General features: G+C 40.6%; 1 protein-coding gene across 16 annotated transcripts in view; it reads right to left on the bottom strand.

Moving 5' to 3' along the window:
- Positions 1-25,821, bottom strand: part of AFDN (afadin, adherens junction formation factor) — a 131,674-nt gene extending 105,853 nt beyond the window's left edge. For 6 of the 16 annotated variants that reach the window (XM_033100443.1, XM_033100450.1, XM_033100447.1 and 3 more), the window contains exon 1: positions 25,128-25,360. In XM_033100443.1, the coding sequence (XP_032956334.1) occupies positions 25,128-25,232 (105 nt within the window). In that variant the 5' untranslated portion in view covers positions 25,233-25,360. Of the gene's footprint in view, positions 1-25,127; positions 25,362-25,803 lie in introns of those variants that run through there. The other 10 variants (XM_033100454.1, XM_033100449.1, XM_033100456.1 and 7 more) reach the window with 4 other exon arrangements.
- Between the last annotated feature and the right edge of the window lie 385 nt (positions 25,822-26,206).

Below are 26,206 nucleotides of genomic sequence, written 5' to 3'. Positions count from 1 at the left end.
CAGGGAGCACAGCAGACTACACAGCAAGCGTCTTTTATACGATATACGAAGGGGCAGGAGACAAACATACACGTACTTGATCATATCTGCAAAAAGAAACCTTCCATGAGTGAATAAACCAAAATGTATTCAAGACAGAAGCAAAGCCTTTCCAACTAGTTATTACCTAGTTCAACTTTGGAACCATGTAGTAATTATTTTAAATAATAAAAATTAAATTTTAACCAAAAAAAATCACTAAAAATTTTAAGCAAACTGAAATTAATGTCTAACTACATATCAAGTTGGTCACATTACCATACAGAAAAAAATTTTTTTCACTATTTCTTTTTTTTTCATTTTCAATTAGTTGACATACAATATGATCCTGGTTCCAGTGTATAACATAGCGACTCAACATTTATATACCCTGTGAAACGATCACCACATTAAGACTGTAACCGTCTGTTGCTATACCAGTTATTACAATATTATTGACTATATTCTCTATGTTGTACTTTACGTCCCTGCGACTTACTTATTTTATAACTGGAAGTTTGTACCTTTTACTCCCCTTCACCTACTTCATCCATCTCCCCATTGCCCCGGCAACCATCAGTTTGTTCTCTGTATCTATGAGCTTGTTTCTGTATTGTTTTTATTTTACTTTTAGATTCCACATATAAGTGAAATCATTTGTATTTGTTTTTCTCTGACTTATTTCACTGAGCACAATACCCTCTAAGTCCATCCATGTTGTCACAAACGGCAAGATTTCATTCTTTATCTCCACGTAATAGTCCACTGAAAATGAAAAAAAAAAAAAAAAAAACATTTTTTTCCAAGTGATTTTAGAAAACAGTGTTTGAACTTCACATTACTAGAAGATACTGTTCTAAGGAGAAGTAATTCATTTTCTTCAGTCTCACTGTTAGTAGAAACATTGGTATTATCAGTTGTGATACAGTAACTATTGTATGAAAGATGAAGCAAACAGGAGCTGCTGAATACAGTTACAGAACAAGGCTTTCCCATGTAAGATATTTTTTTAAATCAAAGAAATTAAGTCAAAACCCTGTAAGGCTAAAACTGAACTGGAAATAGTAAAAACTCATGGATTTTTTCTTTCCCCACACACAAAAAAAGTATCTCCTGTTCCACTGCAAAGGCCTTGAAGCAACAGACAAGTCATGAAAGTTAAGTGTTTCTCGCACCTACTGCGTGGTCTCTGCACGCTGTTCTCCACTGAAAGGAACCAGGGCTCCTTGGAGAACTGGCTTCATCTAGATATCGGTCAAAACACGGACAACATGAGTTTGGAACATCCTGTCAAGCCAGAAAACAAGGCAGTTCTCAGCAACTACTGGCTCGTTTAAAAGGACCCTCAGGCTGACCAAGAAGTGCAGCGGCCGAAGCTGGGACAATTAGAACACGAGCAAGAACAACGTCTGCACCTGCCTGCAATGCGGACTCCAGCACGAACTCCTCACGTTCACAATAAGGAAGAAAAGTGAGAAAGCCAACATCAAAATCACTGTCACCGCTGCAGGTAACTAAGGCACCAACTCCTTCGTCTGAAAATAGGCAATTGAAGTAAAGTAATTCAGAATTCATTCTGCTTTCCTATAGCTGAGAAAAAATTTGATTCTGGGTTTTAAAGAACTCCAGCTAATGAATGTGAAAAACGACAGAATTAAAAGATAACCATTTAATAACCCATGCTTGACGTAAGCAGACAGCAATGATAAAGCCAGTCAGTGAAGGGACCCTTCCGAGAGGGTCAGGTTGTCACAATGCTGCCTCCCACCGTGCTCCCAATGCCATAGCATAGGACACAAACAGCACCACTGAGGAAGCATTCTGGAAGCATTCAGAGGAAGCATTCTGGTCACTGCAGAAACTAGGCGAACGCTGTGACCACCACCCCTGGGGAGAGGCAAGGCCTGAACGCCAACATGAACAGGAAAACTAAGCCAGTTTTTTCAGCAAGTCTGTGACATGACATAAAGGAGAGAGGAGTCGGAATGCTCTAGATTGAAAGAGACATAAATAATCATATCCTGACTGAAATAATTCACTGTACAAGCACATTTTTGAGAGACCAGGAAATCTGAATAAGGGCTACATATTAGGTAATAAGGATTCTGGTTAATTTGTTGATAGGATTACTGCATTATGGTTAGCTTTTTTTTTTTTTTGAGACTCACACTGCGGTAGAGGAGAAATAACATGTTAGTTTTTAGGATTTGCTTTCAAATAGTTTAGCTAAAAACAACAAATAATGAATTAAGAAGGACAACATTTTGAAAACTGTAATGTCTTGGGGATGGATATAGTGAGTTTTATCTATGTTGGAAAACTGTCTTATTAAAAACGTTTAAAATGAAAATAAGTTATAATTACAAACTAAATATTAGTACATGTAAAATAAACCTATTTTCATAAAAATACAGATGCTCTGGAAAATATTCAAAGAATTTGATTCAGTAAAAAGCTAATAAATAAGCATCACAGGCCAGACATCTCTCCTTTACACTGAGCAAGCAGCCAGTGTGGGTGGGAAGTGAGAAGAGAGGCAGGCCCTGGAAGGGCCAGAATTCATGAAAACCCCAGGACTTTCACTTACTACTCCCGTGGCTCCGGGCAAGACAGTGCAATACTCTCATTTCCTGTCTATAAAATGAAGAGCCTACTATTTATTTCACAGGGTTTGTGGTTACTACGTTATTTGTGGTATGTAAAAGTACCTGCCACAAATAAGGCATTTGATGATAAATATTACTTCCTGTCTGCAAATTCTCAAGAGCTTACACTTACACAACAGCCAGTTTGAAAGGAACATGATCCTCTCGCTAGCAAAACGAAATACAAAATCTAAAAAACAACTGAGCATATTATTAAAAGTTTATGTATATGAAAATGCAAAATATTAAGCTTTGTAGAAAACGATACTTCAGAACATTTATAATTCTATTTTTGAAATACAATAAATGTCCAAAAGTTCAAAATATTTCCAATGATCTGACTGTAGGCAAAACAAGACAAATAAAATTTTGAAATGCCTTCTTGTTCAAAGAAAATAACCATGTTCCTGAACTCAGCCCCAATATTATAATACGTATCCAAAAAGAGAGAAAACTCGCTTTTATAATATAACCTGCTTCTTAAATCTACCCTGAGATTCTTCATTAAGTATGTGAAATATTAAAAAGTTTCTAAATTTGAACAAGGGTAATGCACTATACAAATTATATACACAACTTGGTAGACTATCATGTACAATAACTTTCACATCAAACTATATACTCAAACTATGGCAAAGAAGCTTCCCACAATTAAAATGCTTCCATTTATAATTTTCGAGCATACTGAAAATTGAATTCACAATACTCAACTTATTTCAATTAAAAAAACTTCAAGGAACTTAGCTATATTAAAAATATCTTCAAACCTCTACTGCAGTTCTGCATTAGCAAACAAATATTTTAAAACAGGCAGATTTTTCAGTCCTCCTGTATCTTAGAGCTTTTCATGTCTCCTACAAGACACTTGAGAGGGGGCTGGGACAGAGGTGGAAAGAACCAATTAGAAACAAAATAATTTTTGGATGGAGGGCACCATAGCAGTGACATGGAAATTCCTGCCTTATCGCGGGGATTTCACAAACTAAACAAACACTGTGTTGGTGCCGGGCATTCCCTCCCTGGGTATCACGAGTGATCCTGAACTGCCGGTTTTGTGCCACCCGGTACCTCCTGACTACACTTCCTGTTTCACATTCTGCATTACCAAATGACCACAGCAGATTGGAATGTCATTTGGTACCAACAAGTGAAAAACAAAAAGGTAAGCTGCCTAAATCGGGAGAGGGGCTCTGTACAAGATTCATGTTTTTTAGGAGGATTTTTAACTGTGCTAATTTAAAAAAAGAACACAGAACATCTATGCAGGGGGCAAAGCAATACTGATGAAATGGCTCACTGTCCAACTGGTAAGTTTTCTTAATTGCAAAAAAGAATTATCATGAAAAGAAGCAATGACTGAAGTGGACTGTCATCTCATGTTTCTACTGAAACATTCTGATCACTAGAATAACACTTTCAACCCCCCCATTTGAGAATCTTCCACACTGTTAAATATCCCAAACTAACACATACATATACCGACTAAAAAAGTACATTCTGGAACAAATTCTTTAGATAATTAATGGACTACATCACAGGGATGTATTAATTAGTCCAAGACAAGGATACAGAAAGACAAGAAGTATTCAGTTTCATGAAATGAAAACATCAAAGACACTGATTCAGTTTTTATATAAAAAAAGTATTATTCATAAAATCTCACTTAAGTAGACTTTGAAGTAATGTTACAGTTATAGATATAATTGCACACGAAATAAAAACAGCCACAAACAAGATTTTTTTTCAATGTAAGGGATGGAATGCAGAGCCAATCTACATGTAGGATACTAACGCTGATGCTGCTGGAAACCTCCCTGCCCCACAAACTCCACCTAATACAAGGTTCAGCAGATGGTTGTACATTTCTGTCCCAAGAGGAACAAGGTCAGTCTCCTGCCTCAGCCACAGCAAACAAAACAAGAGGAAGAAAGGAAAACGAAACACCAATGATGAGGAGGAGGACATACCAGCAAGCGTAGCTGCTGTAACACAGCAGGTATCTGTCCTAAGAAGTTTTCCTTGTTACAGAAGTAAAGTACCTGCTTTGAGCCAAACACTGTGCCAAGTACTTTTTACGCATGATCCACCTACTTCAATTCTAACGACACTGTGTGGGAGGCACTATTATTTTCCTGCCTTACAGATGAGGAACTGGACCTTAGGAAGATCAAGTCATTCACTGCCATGGCCACACAGCGGTGGGCAGAAGAATTCTTACTCAGGCAATGCTGAGACAAGAGGCCACACTATGAGCCGCTGATCGACACTGCCTCTTACCCTGGTGTGTAAACATAAGGGTGTAACCCTCCCAGTTGAGGCAAAATGGTAGACGCAGCAATCAGAAACAGTTCTATGGCAGATAATACAAAATAAACATTCTCATAAATACACTACTGAGTTTATGTAAAAAAAAAGAAATCCAAGAGGGAAGGCCAGAAAAACACATGTACACCTCAGTAACTGACATTTACACTGGGGGAACTAGGGGTGGTACGATCATATTACAAAGCAGTTGGACTAAATTATCTAAATGTAAAAAGTCAAACTGTAAAGCTTTCAAAATAAAACATGGGATATATTCATCAAATAAGAGAAAAAAGTATAAAACTTTAAGGAAAAGATTGATGAATCCAAATACATTTCCAAAGTTTTAAAATTAACGTGACAACAGACACTGTAAAAAGTGAAAAACCATAAATAAAAACACATTTGCAAAATATATAATGCACAAAACATTAGTATTCAGAATTTATAAATAGTTCCTATTTAAACTAGAAAAAGACAATGTTTTTTTTTCCAAATAAAATCATTGGGGGAAAAGATGGATAAAACATGTAAATAGGCAATTCAAAGAGAAAAATCAGAATGACCATAAATGTAAGAAAACATGTTCACTCACTGAAATCAGGGTAACATAAATAATTATTATTCTATATATTCCAGCTTATAAAAATCTGAATATATTGAAGACGTGAGAAATTCTGAAGTTTGGAATGTAAGTTGGTATAACCATCTCAAAGATCAACTTGGCACAACCTGGTAAATTAGAACCTATGCATGGAGTAGCCCAAGAAATTACATTTCTAGGTATCCATCCTAAAATGTTTTATTAGTACAGAAGGAAACATGGACGAGGGTGTTCATTAAATCCACCTCTGTAACAGAGAGAAAATAGAAACAATCTGGTCATCCCTAGACCGTAGAGCTAAATGAACTGCGATTTATTTGGACAAAGCAATACTACAAAACAGTTAAAATAAATCAACCATTGTCTCCCAACTTCAAGTGAGTTATTTCTGGAGGGGCAGAGAGCAAGAAGGGAAGGAAGCAGAAGGGCCCTTTGGTTAAGTCCGTAACAATGAATTCCTTCAACTTTCTGGGCCTCATTCATCTCAAGGCAACGTAGAGAACAGCAATACACTCCTTGCCGATTTGGGAATTAAGTGAAATGACAGACTGGTTGTAGCAGAGAGGTGACCGTTGACAGCTAGCTCCTAAGAAACTCCAGCCAGGAAGGGCGGTTTCCCAGACGCTCCACCCACAGACAAAGAGCCCTCCAAAGTCACAGGCTGTGGCAGAACCCAGTCCACCGGACACTGGTCAGTGTTCTTTAGGACAAAGGTTCCCTACATCTTTCCAGTAATAATTCTCAAGAAATGGAAAGGAAGGAAAGGGAGAGAATTGTCCACCAGGGAGCCAAAAACAAAACCCAACAGCACAAGTCAGAGGCCCAAAGCTGGGACACAATCATAAAGCTCGCTTCATAGTAAAGCTTTTGAATCGTATTAAAAATGGAAACATTCAGTAGTAAGGGAATAACAGTCTACGTTTTTAAAAAGAAAGGAAAAATGTAACTTAGTAAGCCTAGGGGATAGAACACTTTATTTCCAGTTAAATCACCACCACCATCCTCTTCCCTCCTCTCCCCAATTCTATCTAGGCAACGGGGAAAAAATCATGAACAAAATAGTATGCTCTCCTGGGCCTTCTAATCTAGCAGGAAGAGACACCCAGTAATGACAAATGGCGAGAGGGACCAAACCTCACTGAGGGATGAGTGGGAGGCAACATTAACAAGGAGCCTTCCAAGCAGGGACAAGTGCGAAGACCCTCAGGCAGAACCCGGCTGGCATGTCTGAGAAACAGCAAGGGCCCTGCTGCCTAAGCAGGAGGACAGGGGAAATGGCATCAGACTTCCTGGGAAAAGAGCTTCGCACCGCGCTTTTCAGGCCAAAGCATACTTGGAGTAAAACAAAAGCCACATAGGAGTTTGAGCAGAAAAATTACATTATTTACCTTAAGGTTTAGCAGCATTATCTCAATGTGGTAAACAGACTATAAGGGGCAAAGGTAGATGATGGGGAGGGAAAGGATTGGATAAGAGGTTACTGAACAGTCCAGGCGAGAGAGCTTGGACGAGGCCAGTAGCGAGAGTGGAGATGTTGAAACACAGGTTGGATCATGAACACATTCTGATGGTAGAGCTCCCAGAAGGTTAGCTATGAGGTCTGAGAAAAAGGAACTGCAGGTGTTTACGAAGACGTGGAAGACTGCTGAAGCCATCTGCACTTTTGGACGTGTTATACTCAGGGCAATGACCAAGCCAAGAGATAAAAACGTGGGACACATGAGCACTTAAAACCATGAGAAAGAACGGCTTCGCCTTAGGCAGTCAGTGTGGAGAAGAGAGGAGGTGTCCGCAGGTCAAACCCTGGGGTCTCCTCCACTCAGCAGAGAGCAGGCGGGTCCTGGAGGCCAGTGAAGGGTGCGCTGGGGCTTCCTTGTGGACGTAAGGCGCTTCAGAAATGACGGCTGGATTTGGCAGCAGGAAGGCCACTGGTGACTTGGGTAAGAAGGGTTCTGGTGAAGTCAAGGGTTAGGCCCCTTAGGGCAAAAGCAATGAAAAAGCTCTAAAATTTAACTTTCGTCTGTAAAATTAAACAAACTGCTAGCAGAATATAGCTGTACGTCACCGCTTTTTTTTTCCTTCTTTTTATAGGTGACAGGTTCCAAATAACCAAACTGACAAAATCATCATACAATTACTGACTGTCTTAACAAGACACAATCAGCTGGCAGAATACGCCGAACAGTATGCAGTTCATACTTCAGTTATGACTCTTACAATGAGCGATTCCCCTGAAAATGCCATCTACGAGGCTCCCAATAATCTACCTTTCCCCTAAATCACATAGAAGATTCGATAAAATATACCAGAAAGCAAAACCCCTTGCTTTTTAAATGCTAAGCATCCTTTTTTAACCTATTTTTTTTACTGTGATATTTGTAGAAATAACACATACCACTACAACAAGTATCAAATAAATCAGAAGGGAGTTTTAAATAGTCAGGTAACCTTAACTGTTTACAACTATCAATAGGCTAATTTCTACAAAGCTTGTGGCTTATTTTTGAACTTATAACAGTTCATTCTCTAGTTTTTTGGAAATAAGATTTTTTTAATAAGTTCTTTTTGTTTAATAAGTTCATTTATTGCTATATTTATATTTCATTTTGAGAATCTTTTCAATGAAGAAATAAAATAATTGAAGTAAAATTAACTTAGTGTTTATATATTCACATTGAAAAGTAGGGATTTAAAGGTCTTTTACTTTTCAAGTACCTTCAAAACAAAGAAACAAATGAACCAATAAAATATATCCATTTATGGCAAGGTACCATAAAATTAGAAGATCGAAATAACTAGGAAAAAACACTTGTACACACAGGATAAAACATCGATATGTTTTATCAAAAGCATTTTCACAAATCGGTAAGATTAAAACAAATATCCCAACAGAAAAACAGACACTTCACGTAAAAAGTATAATAGTCAGTAAATACATGAAAGACGCTCAATCTGAACAATGAACAAGGAAATGTGAATTTTGAAATCAGTAACTTTTTACCTGTCAGATTGAAAAAAATGTAATTTGCAATACCCAGTGTTAGGCTGAGGGTCACACTCACAAAACTGAGGGTATATACTGCAATACCCTTTAGGATAACACTTGGTGGTCTAGCAAGGATTTTCAATGTGTATAACCTTTTGACTCAAATTCCACTTCTTAAAATCTATTACGGAAATACGTAAGTACACACAGATAGGTCTGCAAAATGTTCAGAAACATTATTCAAACAGTGTATTCTAGAGATCGTCAAAGTGCTTGTGAATAACAGTTAAGAAAATGACTAGTACATGGAATATTACATAGCGATTATAAATAATATAGCATTTTATATCTTATTAAAAGTTTTGGTACAGATATACACACACGGAAAAATTTCCTGAAAAGCATGTTGCAAAATGTATCATACAATCCCATGTTTTAAAAAAATAAAATTCAAATATACACACATGCTCATTTCTAAGGGTACAGAATAAAATTAAGAAAGATACTTTCTAAAAATTCTTAACCTCTGGATAGCTGAAATGGGGAAAGAGATCTTGAAATTTACTTTATGAACTCCATTTGAAAAACGAATTTTTAATCTACATAAATCTTAGTAAAGTACAGGTTTCTCCATTATCACTTGTTATAAAACTTATCTGGAGTAAGTTACTGCTCATGTAAAACAGTTCACTTTATTCTTCAATAGAGTATCCATTATCCCAAGTAGGGTTTCCTCCTTAAGTTAGTCCGATACTGAAATGCTAACACAAAAGGTTCTAATTGGACCAGGTATCCAGTAGTACCAGGTGAAAAGTGGTGGCATATTTCCAGAACGAATCTGTACTTCTTACGAGTACAAGTCATTATTTATCTATCAAGTCATTATTATCTGTAATGAGCTATACATATTTAATAAACTTTTGCTATAGAAAGTTACTCAACTTCTGAAGAAATGTACACAAACCCAGCAGGGCAGGGCCAGACTTTTGAGGCCTGACACAAAAGGCTTCAAATGTCCCTTGCTGAGTTTGTATGTAATAGCCATGTGCTCACTGATCAACATTCCCTTGTTTCTTGATACATCCTCATCGGTTATCTGCTGTGTGTATCACGCCCTCCTCTGGAGGACTCAACGTGAAAATGAGTCACACACAGCCTGCTCCTTGTGCTGGACAACTCAAGTGTCATGGAAGAGCCCAAGTACCAGACAACGTACTGGGTACTAATGACTTGTTCTTCCATCTTGGGAATTACGTGGTTCTCTTATACTTAGGCACCAGTTCCCAGAAAACATCATCATGCCCTTGACTTGTTTTTTAATTTAAGTTTATTGGGGTGACAATTGTTAGTAAAGTTACATAGATTTCAGGTGTACAATTCTGTAATACTTTACCTGTATCTCACATTGTGTGTTCACCACCCAGAGTCAGTTCTCCTTCCATCACCATATATTAGATCCCGTTTACCCTCTTCTAGAGCCCAGCTCCCCCTTTACCCTCTAGTAACCCGTAAACTATTGTCTATGTCTATGAGTTTTTGTTCCTTTGTCTGTCTTCTTTTGTTGTTTTCAGTTTTATATACCACATATCAGTGAAATCATACGGTTCTCTGCTTTTTCTCTCTGACTTATTTTGCTTAGCATTATAATCTCAAGATCCATCCATGTTGTCACAAATGGTCTTATTTCATCTTTTCTTACAGCCATCATGCCCTTGACTTTATGCAGATTCCCCCATGGAAACTCTATCTTCCCAAATTGCAGGGAGCAGAGGTCAGGAATTGCTAAAACAATATTTTGGCAGTCTGGAGTCTTAGAGGTGGGAAAGTTCTGGAAAAATTAAGAGCACATTTGAGTACAGAATGGAGTGGAAGCAAAGAGATCAGTCAAGTTCACGATGAGGTGCGATACTGTCACACAGGCTAATCTGACAGACAATGCTGCTGCTCTAAACAAATGTCAACGTTAAGCCAGCGACCAGGTGCACTGAATTCCTACGGATCCCGGATTCAGTTTATTTTCCTCTCCTCTCCTACGCTACTACCGTTTCCCCGAAAATAAGACCTCGCCAGACCATCAGCTTTAATGCGTCTTTTAGAGCAAAAATTAATATAAGACCCGGTGATGTATTAAAATAAGACCGAGTATTATATTACATTTCATTATATTATACCCAGTCTTATATTAAAATATGACAGAGTATTATATTATATTATTATAGTATATTATACCAGGTCTTATATAAGACCGGGTCTTATATTAACTTTTGCTCCAAAAGATGCATTAGAGCGGATGGGTCCAGCTCGGTCTTGTTTTCAGGAAACACAGTACTCATTATTCCATTTCCCAAATTCTTCCCCTCCAAGATTGGCCACCAAAATCAAACATATTTTTTGCTTTGTTTTGTTTTTCAGGCCTGTATTTATAGACCACGGTAAGTGACTAAGAGTATGTGTGTGTGTGGAGACATTAGTGGAGGTGGCCAAAGACGACCAAGGTAGACTGAAACCCAGCAAAAGCCAGCATTTCCCGAGGCTTTTATCAACTGACTGCCAGACTACACCAGAAAGACAGCATTAGGCCCTGCAGTAGGCAAATCATCAGTCACCTCGATCACCTGGTCTAAAACACATATAGTGCAGATTCTGTGACAACAACAATAACAAACACACCGACACAGTGAGATGAAACCAATGTTTGAAATCCAGAGAAGACGTTCTGGCAAAAAAGAAGACGAAAGAAGGTAATAGGATAAAGAAGCTACCAGGCAATCGGGCCCACCATTAATTCCCTCTTGCAAAGTATACCGTGACCCAGGAATACCAACCAAAGATTTCAGTATCTAAATGGGCATGCGTAGTTTAGAATCAATAAATGTTAAATAAGTATAGTTTGTCAGCTACAGTATCAATTTGCCTCCTTGATCTTGGTATAATGGTCCCATATTTAATTACAGGCCCCTTTTTATGGAAAAAATAAGTAGAGGATATACTCCAATATTAAAATACTTACTGTGCCAAGATGAGCAAAATGGAGTCAACCAAGGGAGATAAGGAAAGAACAGGCACAGACTAACAGAGCAACACAAAGAACAAGGGGCGGCAAGAGAAGCAGTTGAGTAGCGCAGTAGAAGGACTGGAAGCAAGAAAGGCAGGAATTAAATGAGTCAAAAGGTGTTGGACCATAGAGCAGAGTTCAGCAGGTGACACTTTCTCTCGAAACCCTCCTCCCAGATGTGGACAGCAGGAGCCTTTCACCGTTTTGGACTTCCACGGCCACTTCCTCCTCCACCATCCACCCCAGAGAGCTTGGGATTCTCCAGCTTTCCGTCCTAGGTTCTTGTCTCTCTTGACACAGCTCTTTCTAAGCCGTCTCGCGTCTCCGCCGTGGCTACCTCCCAGCTACCTGCCACAGTCACCATTCAGCCCTGCTCCACTCCTCTCAGCCATCTATGCTGCAAACTTCTACCTGGAAATCCACAAGCACCTCAAAGACGACCTTTTCCCTCCCTACGCAATCTCACCTACCACTTATCTTTCTGTCCTTCCATTCTGGTGCAGAGTACCTAGGTAGCCACGTAGGAGCCTGAGATGGACAACCACGGACAACCCCTTCGTCGCCCAGTCCGTTTTACCTCCTAACTCTCACTCCCTCCTTCCACGTCAGCTGCACCACCTTCCTTAGCACAGGCCGTGACCCCACAGAGCACGGCCACGCAGTCCGTGAGGCGCTGCCTCCACTCGTTCTCCCTACACTCTGCTGACAGGGAGGTCTCACTGAACAGCAAGCCCTCATCATGGTCTTTCATCTGGAACATTCTTCACTGGGCTGACACGGCCCCTAAGAATCTGGCCCTGGCCAACACCCATTTCGCAGCAGGTGAGCGTGCGCACACTTGTATGTGCAGACACACAGAGACACACAGTATTTCAGTCAGGTTATCTGCAAAAGCAAACGAACCCAAGACCTCAGCGGCTTCCAACAACGAAGTGTCATTTCTTCCTCAAGATAACGCATTCTCGATCTGTGGGTGGCTGGAACTCGGTTCCAAGCTTCACTCTCGTACAAACGTTCACAGCCTGAGACATTAATTCATGGAAGACAGAAGAGCAATGACAGAACCATGGAATGGGACTTAACGCTGCTGCTCAGCATGGCCTATGTCACGGCCAAGGTCAAACCTGATGCCACACAGGCGAGGACCTACAATCATCACACAGGGAAGAGCCGGGAAGAATCAGGAACGATACAATCTGCAGGTCACAAATGCACCTCCACGTTCAAGGGCACACACACGAATCCAAGCGGACTGGATGTTTCCCACTAAGTTCCCTACCCTGTCTCCAGCTGCTTCCTACAAACTCTTCAGAGCTCAGAAGAAACGTTTTCTACAATGAACTCAGTTACACTTCGCTGAGCTGCCCACGTGCTACCCTTTTCCTCCCTCTTCACAGCACGTAAGGTGTGGCTCTTGTTTATTTGTGCATTTCTTCCACCAAACTGGCATTCCTGACAAGTGTTTCTCTTGCTCACCTCTACACAGCAGGTACCAGATGAATACACGTTGGCTGGATAATGTTCTCTGCCAGGAGTACCCTCCCACTTGTCCATAGAAAATTCCTTATCAGCTAAAGACTCACCTTAACTGTCTACAAAGATGTGCCTGATCCCACCATCCCAACAGAATACTTACCACGTGACTGCAATCCATCCTACATACTAGAATGGGAGTTATTTGAGAAAAGGACCATGTGCCCATTAAGGGCACAGCACTTTTGCATGCTCAGCACTTATACAGTGACTGGCACGCAGTAGGTGACCACCAAAGAGTGACCTTGGACATCAACACAGAGAGGGACACATTTACTGAGTGGGAGGGCCAGGTTTCAACCTCAGGACCCAAACGCAGTCAGTGCCCTTAGCTACCATTTAGGCTCTCTTCTCAGGGCACAATGGGTCCATTATAATAAGTCTGTTTCACTTCCTTCCTTGAGATTGCAGATTATTTCATCCTTTCACTTTTGTAGGCCTGGTCCCTAACAAAGCCTAAAACACACCACACACTCAATAAATATTAGTCTGAATGAATGAATACTGCATTAACCTAAGATAAATCCGAGAGAAACATTTAAATGTCAAGTTTTAACAGGGCTAAGCCACTAAAAAACAAACAAAACCAAATATGCAACAGAAGCAATTTCTCACACGACTCAGCCCATGATGTAGTCGCCTAACCATTGCCAAAACTTTTGCTCACAGACAGAAGTTCATAGAAGCAAATAATTATCACTCTATTTAATGTAAAACCTACAATGTTTCCCAAGAATCAAGCTGATGATACCAATCACATGCATTTGTAATTCCATACTAAAGATAAAATGTCTAAAAATATCATTACACTAATAAAATGCAAACATTCCTGAAGCATCAGAAATTTGTTCAGAAGCTGTGCAAATTACAGACAAGTAATATTTGGTGGTTTAGGTGCCACTTGGTAAAAAAAAAAAAAAGGTAACTTTTCAAAGTTCAATTATATTTTATGCTAGAATATGAGCCACAAGAATGTACAGGCAAATGCTACACTAAACTGATACAAATAAGGATAGTACGGGGTGAGAAGCCTAAGTACACACATCTCATATCCTATACCACGGTTTAGTGAGTACCTTAGTTTGCCGTCACCACAAATCTGGGTATGCTAACGTGCAGCTCTTATAATCAAACAGTCAGACTCATAAAAGTATTCGTAACTTCCTGCCTAGAAACTTCCTCCATGCTTTACTGTATCTCACAAGAGGAGCAAACATAGACTCATAACCAGAGAAGCGTGTCTGTGTGAACTGAGGTCTAGGTCGACTAGGCTGTTCCCTAAACCTGCTGTTTTGTTTGAAAATCCCCCTTCTTATTTGGGAATGGCAAATATTTGCTCAACACATGTTAAAGAATAGTTAGAAACAATAAAGGAATTATCCCTGGAAGACTGCTGAAATTCAAATGTTACCTGGGGGGGAATCACTAGCTAATATGTAAACAAAATTTTATGAAATTAAGTTAACTGAACCCTAGCAGTGATGAGAACAAACAAGTTTAGTTTGCTGTTTAATTTTCAAGAGCTGAGGTAACATGCAGAACAAAGTCAAGGACGATGGCGCTGAGAGGAAGCACATTAAGAGGGAAAGGGACAAAATGAAATGGCGTGGGGAGTCACAAGACTCACACTACAAACTCAAAACACGGCTGTGCCATCAGAAAAGGGTCTGAGCACAGCAGTGCCACTACCGTGGGCAGGTCTCGCCTGCCTTCTTTCCCTCGGGTATTGGAAAGCCATTGGTGAAGCTGTCAAACGTCCCTCAGACCCTTCAGTCCTAGTCCTAGTTTTGGTTGCCAGTCCCCACAGTCAGGAAATAAAGCACAGCATTGCACCATGCTGATAAAAAACACACAATCATCTGTCTCAAACACAAAAGATAAAATTATAACCAGGCTTTAAAAAGTCAAGATGAAAACCAACACATTTATGTACAGATGTATCTAATACAAGATCTACATACATGGGTGCAATAATATGTCATGTAAATAAAACAGATTTCGTTAACCACATCATGCTTATGGTTCTTCCTGAAAATTAAGCTCTAAATTACTCTATAAATTATTTTCCTATGAAACTCCCAGACAGTTTTCATTGTGGTGACCTTAAATTTTCAAATTCTACAAATATAATGGCTTAAGAAAGTCGCAATCCGACCATCTGGGTTCAGATCGAGGCTCCTCAGCTCACTAGCTGCATACCCTCGACCATGTCACATCGTCTCCCTGTGCCATGGTTTCTTCATCCAAAAGTAACAATGGCCAAAGTACCACCTTATAGGATTGTTACAAGAACTTAGAGACATACACACAAAAGCATTTACACTGATGTCATGCATGTAGGTAGTATGCAGTCACAAAATGTTAAGTATTACAATTATTACCACAATAATCTAAGTAACTTTTAAAAACTCAATTCCTGACAGACACATGGCTGGTTAAGAAACATAATTCAGTACTCGCTAAAAATGCAAATAATCAACAACCAGATCCAACTAAACATACATGCACACTTCAAGCATTTTCCAAATATTCTAAAATAAGCATTGTTTTCATAATAGAAAAAATATTTTAAATGTATAATCTTACTACAGTGAAATGAACATAACATCACAAATTTTTTTTAACGGTTTTCCAGACTTACTGGCCTTAATTTCACTGTCCTTGATATTCCCAAAGTAACAATTTCATAAAGGTAATAAAAACATAATTTTTAAAAACTAAAATCAGCACATTTGGAATAAAGACACCTTAACTGAACCATGAACTCAACAAGGTCACCTTTGCCAAACTTGAATTAAAAACACATTTTAGAATATTGAACGTCCTGAACATTAAATGCAGTAAAAACACTGTCCATGGTACCCCTGGCAGCCTCTGCTCTCCAATAAGCAGAAGCTTAGCTGGTCTACAAAGGACTCATTTACAAATTCACTTATTCAGCAATTAAAATTTCTTATCTGTATTTCATTACCCAGAAAATTAAAGCAATATGTTTATTAGTAAACACATTTCACTAAGTGGTTAAAAACAGTGTATCACCAAATAATTTAGTAATGCTATCTATGAAAAGGAAATGGTCACCAAAAATTCAAAATGAACTTACACCTAACTGTGAATTAACAACACAATATAGTAATTGTTGCAAAACAAGTTGCCACTGAGTACATAAATTAATCTTAAGTGCTGCTACTCTTAAACATAAACTCCATATGCTAATATTTTGGTTTTACCACATACATTTAAAAAAGTAATATATTCACATATTATTTTGAAGTATTAAAATTCTGTCTGTGCTTGTATGTCGGTCTTTTTCTCAGGAACTACATTAAAGCTAAGGGAAAATACAACCAAACACAATAGGAAAAAAAAAAATCCTTACACAGTCAATGGCTGTCATAATTCGGAGCTCACATTTGGGGAGACTGAAAGGACAGACACGCACCAGAAGACACTAGCCCACGTCCAGACACAGCCACCTACCACATTACTTGGAATCCATTAGACACTGTTGTTCTCTGACCTAGAAATGGACCCATGAGTAGGAGGAGCCTAGATTATATCCTGAGTCAACCAGAATAATAAAATTTCATAGTCTCCTCTTTAACTAGGTTGTGGCCAGTATTCTTCAATAACAAAACTGTAAATACATGCATCTTATTACTGATGACTAAAAATTAAAATAGGTACTTATAAATATAGGAAATAAGCAAATACAGATGTAAAACAAATTTATATCGAAATCTACCTTTTATCATAGTAAGTCCTATGTTCACATTTTAAATGTTACATATCTGTTAACTTTATGGCCATAGTTGGAAAATACCATGAATATAGATTTTAATATCTACCTTACAATATATTTTTAAAATCAGCCCAAAGCAAAATTCATAAAACCCATCATTAAATATTCTGGGTAGAAACTCATAAATTGCAGTCCACGAATGCTTCAGGTTCCCTCAGACCCTTTCGTGTCAACCGTGAGGGCAAAATTTCTCACACTAATACTTCCACAGTATTAGCCTCTCTCATGCTGGTATTTGTGCTGACGGTCTAAGGAAATGACAAACAATACTGACAGCACATGATTTAGTACAGATCAAGACAGCAGCATCAAACTGTATTAACACTCGATGTATTTTCACTGTTGTGCATTCACTTTAAAAAAAGAGACCAGTGTCACTTAAAAAGTCTGTGATGAAATAAAACAATGATTAAGTTTATCGAATTTCCTCTGAGTACATGTTTGTTTGAAACTCTATGTGCCAAAATAGGAAGTGCATATAGAGAACTCCTACTTGAGCTACATACCCAAGTTCTATGCTCTCTCAAGAAAAGATCTGTGCGACCATGGAAGTGTGAACGGAATGAGCCCCTTTTTCATGGAACATCATGTTTACCTTAAAGAAGTGACAAACCCCAGTTATTCAGGCTGGGCTATCCAGCAGGCACTTTTTCAAAAATGAAGAAAGCCTGTCCTTCAAGTGCCACCAGTGCTGCCAATAATAAAATTTGAGCTTTTGATAGGAAATTAAATGTTTGAAAACCTGTATCCACCACTGTGAGCTGGAGAGATTCCGAATACTTAAGATTTCTCAGATCAGTGGGGATACTAACAAATGTGACATTTTGATATTTTTTAAAAAAGAAATCCATCAGCATAAAATCCACATGACTCTGTGAACCAATATCTGCCAAATGGCCAATGCATGATAGCACAAAACCATGCATGGGTAAAAGGCCATTCAAAGTACAAGACAGACAAACAGCCTTTACTATAACAGAAGAGGAAAAGTAGAAGAATCTCCCAAAGGAGAATGAGTACCAGAAATGAAGATAAAATACTGGGGCTCAATCTAGAAACATCCATATAACTGATTTTTACTTTTATTATCAATGTCTCTTAAAACTAACCACCCCAAGTTTTTGCCAATACAAAAATTCATTAATGTGAAAAATGTAATGTAACCTAAGAACTCATTACAGAGTTCATATAAAATCATGGTATGTTTTACAAGCATCTTTCTAGAAACCTGGAGCACTCAGAAATTGATTCAGATATCAGTATCAATATCCACCTAAGAATAACATTTGAAAGACACCTTCCCAATGCATAGACTTTATACTAAGCGTGCATATAGAAGTTACCCATTTTAAGAATACAATGGTTTTTAAATATCTGATTGCGTCCAACAGTGGTCATATTGTTGCTCCCGTTTCATTTTCTCTACTAAACAAACGTATAGAAATCAGAGCAAGAGTGAGGACAAACTGGCAATGTCAAGTCTCAGTCCCAAAAGCTGGTAACAGTGGCATAAAGTTGTAACACATAAGCTGTACTGGTTCTCCTGTACAAATCAGGAAATAGAATAATAAGTAGGTCACCATGGAAAGTACCACTATTCGCAAACAAGGATAAAGAGAAAGTACATTCTTGGAAGGAACAACTGGTTTAAATTTGCAAAGAGCAAAAGTCTGATTTTCCTTTTAACAGAACATGTAGGAAATCAAGCAACAAAGCACTCACTACAAGCTATGGTTCTGAATACAACAAGACAACTGGACTGCTCTTAACCAATAAAACATCCAAACAATGGTAAGGGTGGACATTTTTTCATGGGTCCTAATTTTGGAGATCAAACTCTCTTTTACTATGAAAAACAATGAAACCTTCAGGTGGAGTTCTAGAAAGCAAGACAAGACCTCCTTCCTCATTTGGAAACACACTGTTCTCACTGCGGACGGTGGCAAAGCTGTGCTCAACAGTGATTGCTTCCGTCCTACCAAAATGGAAGGCAGCTTTGAAAACACAACCCAGATGTCTAACATTTCACCAATGTCCTGGTCCAGTCTGCCCACATCTATCAGGCCCTAGAAGCACTAGTAAACTGAAGGACGGCCAAAACTTCCGAAACTGAAAACAACAACAGTTTAATTAAGCAAGTTCATCTTGTTCACACCTAGTTAATGGAGACAGTCCCAATTGATGCCTGTTGTCCTGGTACCACCTTTACTCACAGAAGTGTTCCACAAGGCACCCTACCTATAATGTAGTGACAACATTTAGTAAACAAAGCACCCTGTGTGTATTCAACCTGCATCCACGACCATGCAAACAAGTACAACAGAAGTGCACGGCTCATTTTCTACTGTAAGCAACACAATTTTTCTTTAACATTAACATGAATTTCACATAGTTCTTTTGAGTAAGAATACAGAAACTGTGGCTATTTCCCAGTCACACAGTAAACTAGTCATTCTCAGTTCCTCTCAATAATTTCATTCATGACACACAACTATGAAAGCTCAAATTACCCTCTTCTTTAGGAATCAATTCATACTGGGGTTTGCATATGATTTATTATACTTCTACATGTACTTACTTTCACCCTATAAAATACATTCACTTTCTAAATTAAAATGGCTTTGGTCAATCACGAATGCACTAAGGTAAGTGAAGTTTTACAGTTTTATTGTTGCAAAAACAAAACCTCCACCAGATGACTTGAGATAAGCAAACAATAGCCACCTCACCAGATCTCATGCCGGCTTTATTTAGCACCCAGTTACGACTAGAAAAGCTTCTCCTTATGCACAGCTCACGCAGAAAGATGGTCCAGCTCAGAACACATGCCCACACCTGCTGTCACCTCACACATGTGGGGATACTCACTAGAAGCCACCGAAGGACCCTCCGGCCCCGCCAGATGGTCAGTGTTAGCTCCCAGACGTGCCCAGAACCGATACATGGGTCTGTAGGATTGGGCACATTGCTCAATATCTAACTTACAAGTGTAAATGTAGGTCAATTTCCGTCCCTGTCTGAGGCATCTTCAGACGAAAGAGCACATCCTCCATACAAACAGTCAAGATACTAACAGAAGTAGCAAACTTCTGAACAAACATCAACACTATCTAACCTGATTAAGAGGTCAATTTAGTTTTATGTTCCATACACATTACTCGTATATCCATTTTATTTATACTAAAGGAAAACAAGTTTATATCCAAGTAATTGCTATACTGTTTATTAGCATTTTGTGATATTATGCCAAAATTCAAGTCTGGTAAAACTATAAACAAATTAACCTGTGCCACCAGAATAATAACCAACACCTAGTAACAATGCTTCACACACTACAATTGGTCAATTAAATCTACAATGACAAAACCTTAAACCCTTTTTTCTTATGCTTCCCACCAATTTGGTACAATATCCTGATTTTCTGTGATTCATATTTTCTCAAGAATATGAAAGAACCACTATTGCTATTCTACCACTAACCATGATCAAAATTTGATAGTTCTAGAAAGCCTATAGTTACAACATTTACATTCCATTAAGTGTGTAAATTGCATAAAGTAAAATTATTTTTCATTGGCAGGATATCAAATTGAAACTAGATATAGTTTCAATTTAAGATAATAATGTTAGACAAGGGCTTTACCTCAGACTCACAAGCATACACCCATAATATATAAACCTTAACCAGTTACTCCAGGAAATAAAGGTTATACACCACTGAGGTCAAGCTATGAAAAAAACAACAAAAAAAGGGAATTGACGTGCCTATCAACACGAAAAACACCACTGGCTACTCTCTCATTATACATGAGTTACTAGGAAGAGACCTTCCAAAGTACCAATGTTTAATAATATAATTGCAATTTCTAAAACCATCTCAAACATAGTTGTGTGACAAAGCATAGTCATAGTCTGGAGTACAGATTTCACTGTAAGTTATGCAATTCCTACTACTTCACGTGGAGATTCTATTCCACCTCTGCTGACAAACCAGAAGTTGTATGTTACACACACTTCTGGGCAATATGAATCACTACAGTACCTCTCAAGATTAACAAGAGTATTAAAATATAACTATTCAATTTTAGTAAATAGAGCATATGTGGGTGTCCACACAAATACTAGGTTATTTTTTCCCCATCAGTACAAAAAGAAGGCAGTGAACTCCAGAAACAATAAAGAAATGACTTTAAGAAATATCTCATGAAGTGTCAACTACTAGCAGTTTTTGCATTTTGTTGTTTTATACAAAAGAACCAGACTTGAATACATAAATCTTTAATACTCCAACAGACAATTTCACTAAGTTTTTAAAAAAGAATATATCCCATGTTTTGTCAGGAATAAAGGTATACACAAAAAAAGCTATATTCAATATTCTCCCCACAAAATACATGTATTTATTGAGCACCGACCACATGACAAACATAAGAATAATATTTAAAAAAATAAAACACTAAGCTCTGGCCTTCGTATGTAATCAGGGAGAGAGAGAGAGACAAACCAATGGCTAGAGCGACAAAACTGAGGTTCAGTTAAACAACAGAACAACAGGGAGACATCTGGGTAACCGCAGAAACCCTCTTCTGAGAAGATAATGGGACGTCAAGATTGGCAGGAAGCACTCTGCCATAATAAATCATTAGAAATCCCTAAGAGAAATAAAGCCTTAACATTAAAAATAAGAGAAGGACAAGACTACTAGCTTGAAGAAGCTTGTACCTTGAGTTACAGTTTTCCACAGCAACAAAGATATTAATTCAGTTTAACATCAATGTCCTGGTGATAAAATATCAACATTAAGTTTAGATCATCAACTCTCATTTGAAAACTCTGAAAGAATCTAGGATCCAACTGAGGAAGGATTAAACAATATATAATGATACAATAGTACCTGTTTTTTCTTTGGAAAAAAAGAAATGTAAAACATGAAGGAAATAAGCAAAGTTAACCAGCTTGACTTTAAAACATATTCCGATTTTCTTAAAAAGTGAGTGTAATCCAAAACGCCAAATTTATCCTTCCTGAACAGTAACCACAGAATTATCAGTGGTTAGCAAGTCTGCCTGAAACCACCAAAGATGATTAATAGAGTTATAAAACCTGACGATAGATACCGATCACTGTACCCTGTCCCCCAAAAAAGCAAACAAAACAAAACACAACTACTCTTATACACATACACAAAAAGATTATCCAAATATATAAATAAATATAAAGCTTAAATCTTATTCATACAAATCAAATTCTGCAGTAAATTTGCTCAACATTTACTGAACATTATAATAAAGGCCAGTATAACAATTACATTATTGTAGAAAACTAAGATATAATTTGTGATGGCCAAATAGAATAAAAAGTTCATTATTATTAGATGGTAAAAATTTTCAGACAAGTTTAGATAAAGCAAATTCAAACCATTGGCCTTGAAATACTGGTTTAGAGAATTAACATAAGTTTACTACATCATAATGAAAGATATGTTAAATCTGAAGCTTAACTTCCAAGATCAGAATAAACTTAATAGTATGTAAAGGTTCTCCAGAAAACAAAACAGAAACTGTGACCTAGATACTAGATAACGAAAAAACTAAGAAAAATAACATATGAACATTTAAAAAACACTTTATTTCATTATAAAAAGCCTTCTAATACAATCCTTGAGAATCACTTCTAAAAATAGAAATGTTCAGGTGTAAGTGGGGAAGAAAAGCTACAACACATAATCATTGTCAAAAAAAATTCCTGCAACTTTCACTTTGCTTCAACACACACGTACACAGCAACTTTTCACCTGTAGAAGGTATGAAATAAAAATAAGTGGCTCTCCAAATGACAGGCCAGTTTTACTTCAACAACAACCTATATCTAAGAATATAGAAAAAAGTTTCAATTGAGTGCTTCAAAACTATAATCTGTTTCTTATTTATAATTTTTTGAAAATACCACCTCAATTTAAAATCCCAAGGAATAAATTGAACTATCTATTACTAAACTGAAAAAAAATATTCCTTTTCTCAACCAGACTTGGGGAATCTCTCAAAAAACAATTATAAACAGATCCATTCAAACAGAAAAACAAAACAACTATGTACCAAGATATTTTACATCTGAATTTTTTAAACCAGAGAAGAAAAATGAACTTAATCCTGAAAAATAACAAAATCCTGAAAGCTGAATTACTGCGCGTCACCTTCCAAAGGCACGCTACTAAGGAACACAACTACATATTAATTTACTCACTAGCATCTAACTTATAAAATCATTAGAGAAGATGAGCTATCAATCAGTGTTCAAATTGACAACCTGAACCTAATAATTTATACAAATAATTGTCATCTTCGACTGACAATGGGGTTACCACCTGATAAACCCATCCTAAATCAAGAACATCATACATCAAAAATGCATTTAATATTACCTAGCCTACCAAACACCGCAGCTTTGCCTAGCCTACCTTAAACGTGCCCAGAACACAGTATCCAAAAATTTTGAAAAATAATAAAGAAGTAAAAAGAAAGCAAGAAAGAAAACGCTGAGAGCAGTGCACTGCAGAGGAGGGGTTGCTGACTCCTGCCGTGGCCTGGCCAACTGTGCGCAGCCACCCCCGCTGGCCCACCGTCACCAGGGCTGTCATACCGCAGCAAGGCCCAGAAAAGACGGACATTCAAAATTCAAAGTAGTTTCTAGTGAATGGGTATCGCTTTAGCACCGTCATTAAGTCGAAGAACCGTAAGTCAGAAAGTCTAAAGTGGAACCTTAACATTCAAGTGAGGATCAAGATGAATGGCTCTACCCTGAAGACAGAAGAAATGGAATCCTTCCCATCACAGGACAAATCAAGAAGTTAAAATAGGTAAGTCAACTTATTAAAAAATATAAACTGGGGTTTAAGAAGAAGAGAGATTAAATTTCATGAGAATGTTCCAATTTGCCAAAGATGATTGGTGCCTAAGAACTGGTATTTTAAGCAATAATATTAACTTTGAATTACCTATTAGAACAATTAAAAAACAGGTGCTATTAAAACAATGTCCTAAGAGGGCATAAACCCTGGGTAAGGTGGGTTTCACGCAGTTCAAGTGTGTGCAACCACTACAATTTGTGAATGAAACACAATTCTAAACGTTCACGGTTATGAAACGATTTACAAGGTCTTTCTCCCACACCACCTCCCCTATCCCAACTGATTGAGACTCAAACCTGTTTTTTTAAAAACTGTTCGGGACTCTTTCAGCAGCAAACAACTACCACCGTCCCAGACCCGGAGCAAGTGTGATTTCCTCCTTTTCTCAGGAGCACGCCCAGGACTGGCCACCGCCAGGCAGGGCCGCGCCGGCCGGCCCAGGACCTGGGAAAGACCCGGGCCCCCTCCCCCAGCCCTGCCCGGGGCCCTGCCCCGGGCCTCCGCCCCGGGCCCTGCCCCCGCCCCTCCGGGGCCACCGCGGACACTAGGACCAGCCTGCTGGGGGAGGGGCGCTCCTCCTTAAACCTGAGCTACAGGCAACGAATGGGAGAAAACGTGTGTTTTTTTTTCCCACTGGAGTTCAATTCCCGGCCGCGTTATCAGCAAATCCGCACAATTAGAACAACTTTCCTGATATTTGCTTTACTCTCGCGGTTAGCAACCCCCAAGTTTCCAAACCCACTGAAGCAAAACACCGCCGGTCACATGCTCTCTCAAGTGACAAAGGTCCGTAGTGCCCACAGTCAAGGGGCGCCGCGGACCCCTGGTTGCGGGTCAGGATCAATGGGATAAAATTACGTCCGACCACGCCCGCTCCCACAGCAGGACCTCCGCACAGACCCCGCCCGCGACCCCACGCCCGGCGCGAGACCCCCACCTCTGGACTGAAATACCCCCCGAGGCCCGGGACCACCCTCGGCCCGCAACCCCATCCCCGGCCCACGACCCCCACGGGGCCCGGCACCCCGCGCTCAGCCCGCGACCCCGCCCCCGGCTCCAGACGTCCGCCCGGCCCGCGGCGCGCGACCCCCGGCCCTGGGCACAGGTGACCGCGCGCCACACGCCAGCCCGCGCGGCCACCCGGGTCCGGGGGCGCGGGGCGGGGTGACCCCGGGGGCCGGGACGGCCGAAGGGGGGGTCGCTACGGGGGGCGGGGAGGGGCGGCTGAAGGGGATTCAGCGGGGGGGGGAGCCCGCCGGCCCCGCGCGCGCACCTCGGTGGGCTGGCTGATCTCGAACAGGTCCAGCCGGTTGGCGTTCCAGTGGTGGATGATGTCGGCCAGCTTCCGCCGCTCCTCGTCGCGGCCGCCCGCCGACATCCTCCCGGCCTGGCTCCTCTGCCCAGGAGCCGCGGAGGTCGGGGCCGGGGGCGCGGACGCGGATGGGGCCGGGCCGGGGAGGACCGCGCGCCCACAGGTCCGCGGGCCCGGCTCCCCGCGCGCTCCGCCGCCTCAGCCGGCGCTCCGCGCTCCTCGGTCTGCTCGGCCGCCCCGCGCTCCCCTTTCCTGGCTCCGCGGGTTCCTCAGCCGACTGGCCGCCTCCTGCTCCGCGGGCGCCTCAGCCTCCTCAGCCCGCCCGCCCGCCCGCGTCAGCCCCGCCGGCCGGTGTGCGCCCCGAGCGCCCGCACGCGCCGCACCGCCCCGCCCCGCCCGCCGTGCGCGCCCCCGCGCCGCGTGCCCGCCCCCGCGCTCGCGCTCGCGCCGCCGCACCTCGGGCGGCCTCCGCTAGGTGCTGCTGCGCGCGCCGGCTCGGGCCGCCTCACCTCCCGCCCGCGCAGCCGCGGGGAGCCGGCCGGGGTGCGGGGCGGGCGGGCGGGCGGTGTTGGGTTCCCACGGGCTACACGCCCGGGTCTCGATCGGGCAGGGCTGGGGGGCGGCGGGGCTGGGTTACCAAGGTGCTGGGTTCCGACGGGCGGGGCCGTGCGGTCCTGGCAGGAGGGACGGAGACCCGGACGCACGATCCCATTTCTGCGCGTGGAAGGTCCGGAGCCCGCGCCCGCACACCGCCGCAGCAGGCCGGCGCTCTCCGCCCTCCCGCCGGTGCCCCGCGGGGTCCGCGGATTGTTTATGTGTCCTTTGCAGGGCGACTCCCTTTCTGTGGGGTCAAACCAAAGCCGACCTTTTCAAGCTGCTTTCTTCTCAGAGTCCATTACCGCGTTCTGTGTGTGTGTCAACGGTCATGTTTTGAAATCCTCCCGGGGTCTGCCCAGGCCTCCCGGTGCTCCCTGCGTCCCCCGCTGCTGTCCTGGGTTCCTCCTGCACGCTCTGCTCAGAACACACAGCTTCTCAAATCC

This window comes from Rhinolophus ferrumequinum (genome assembly GCF_004115265.2).
Source record: "Rhinolophus ferrumequinum isolate MPI-CBG mRhiFer1 chromosome 3 unlocalized genomic scaffold, mRhiFer1_v1.p scaffold_36_arrow_ctg1_4, whole genome shotgun sequence".
NCBI lineage: Eukaryota > Metazoa > Chordata > Mammalia > Chiroptera > Rhinolophidae > Rhinolophus > Rhinolophus ferrumequinum.
Note: the sequence above shows the minus strand (reverse complement) of the source record. Positions and strands in the feature narration are given on the sequence as shown.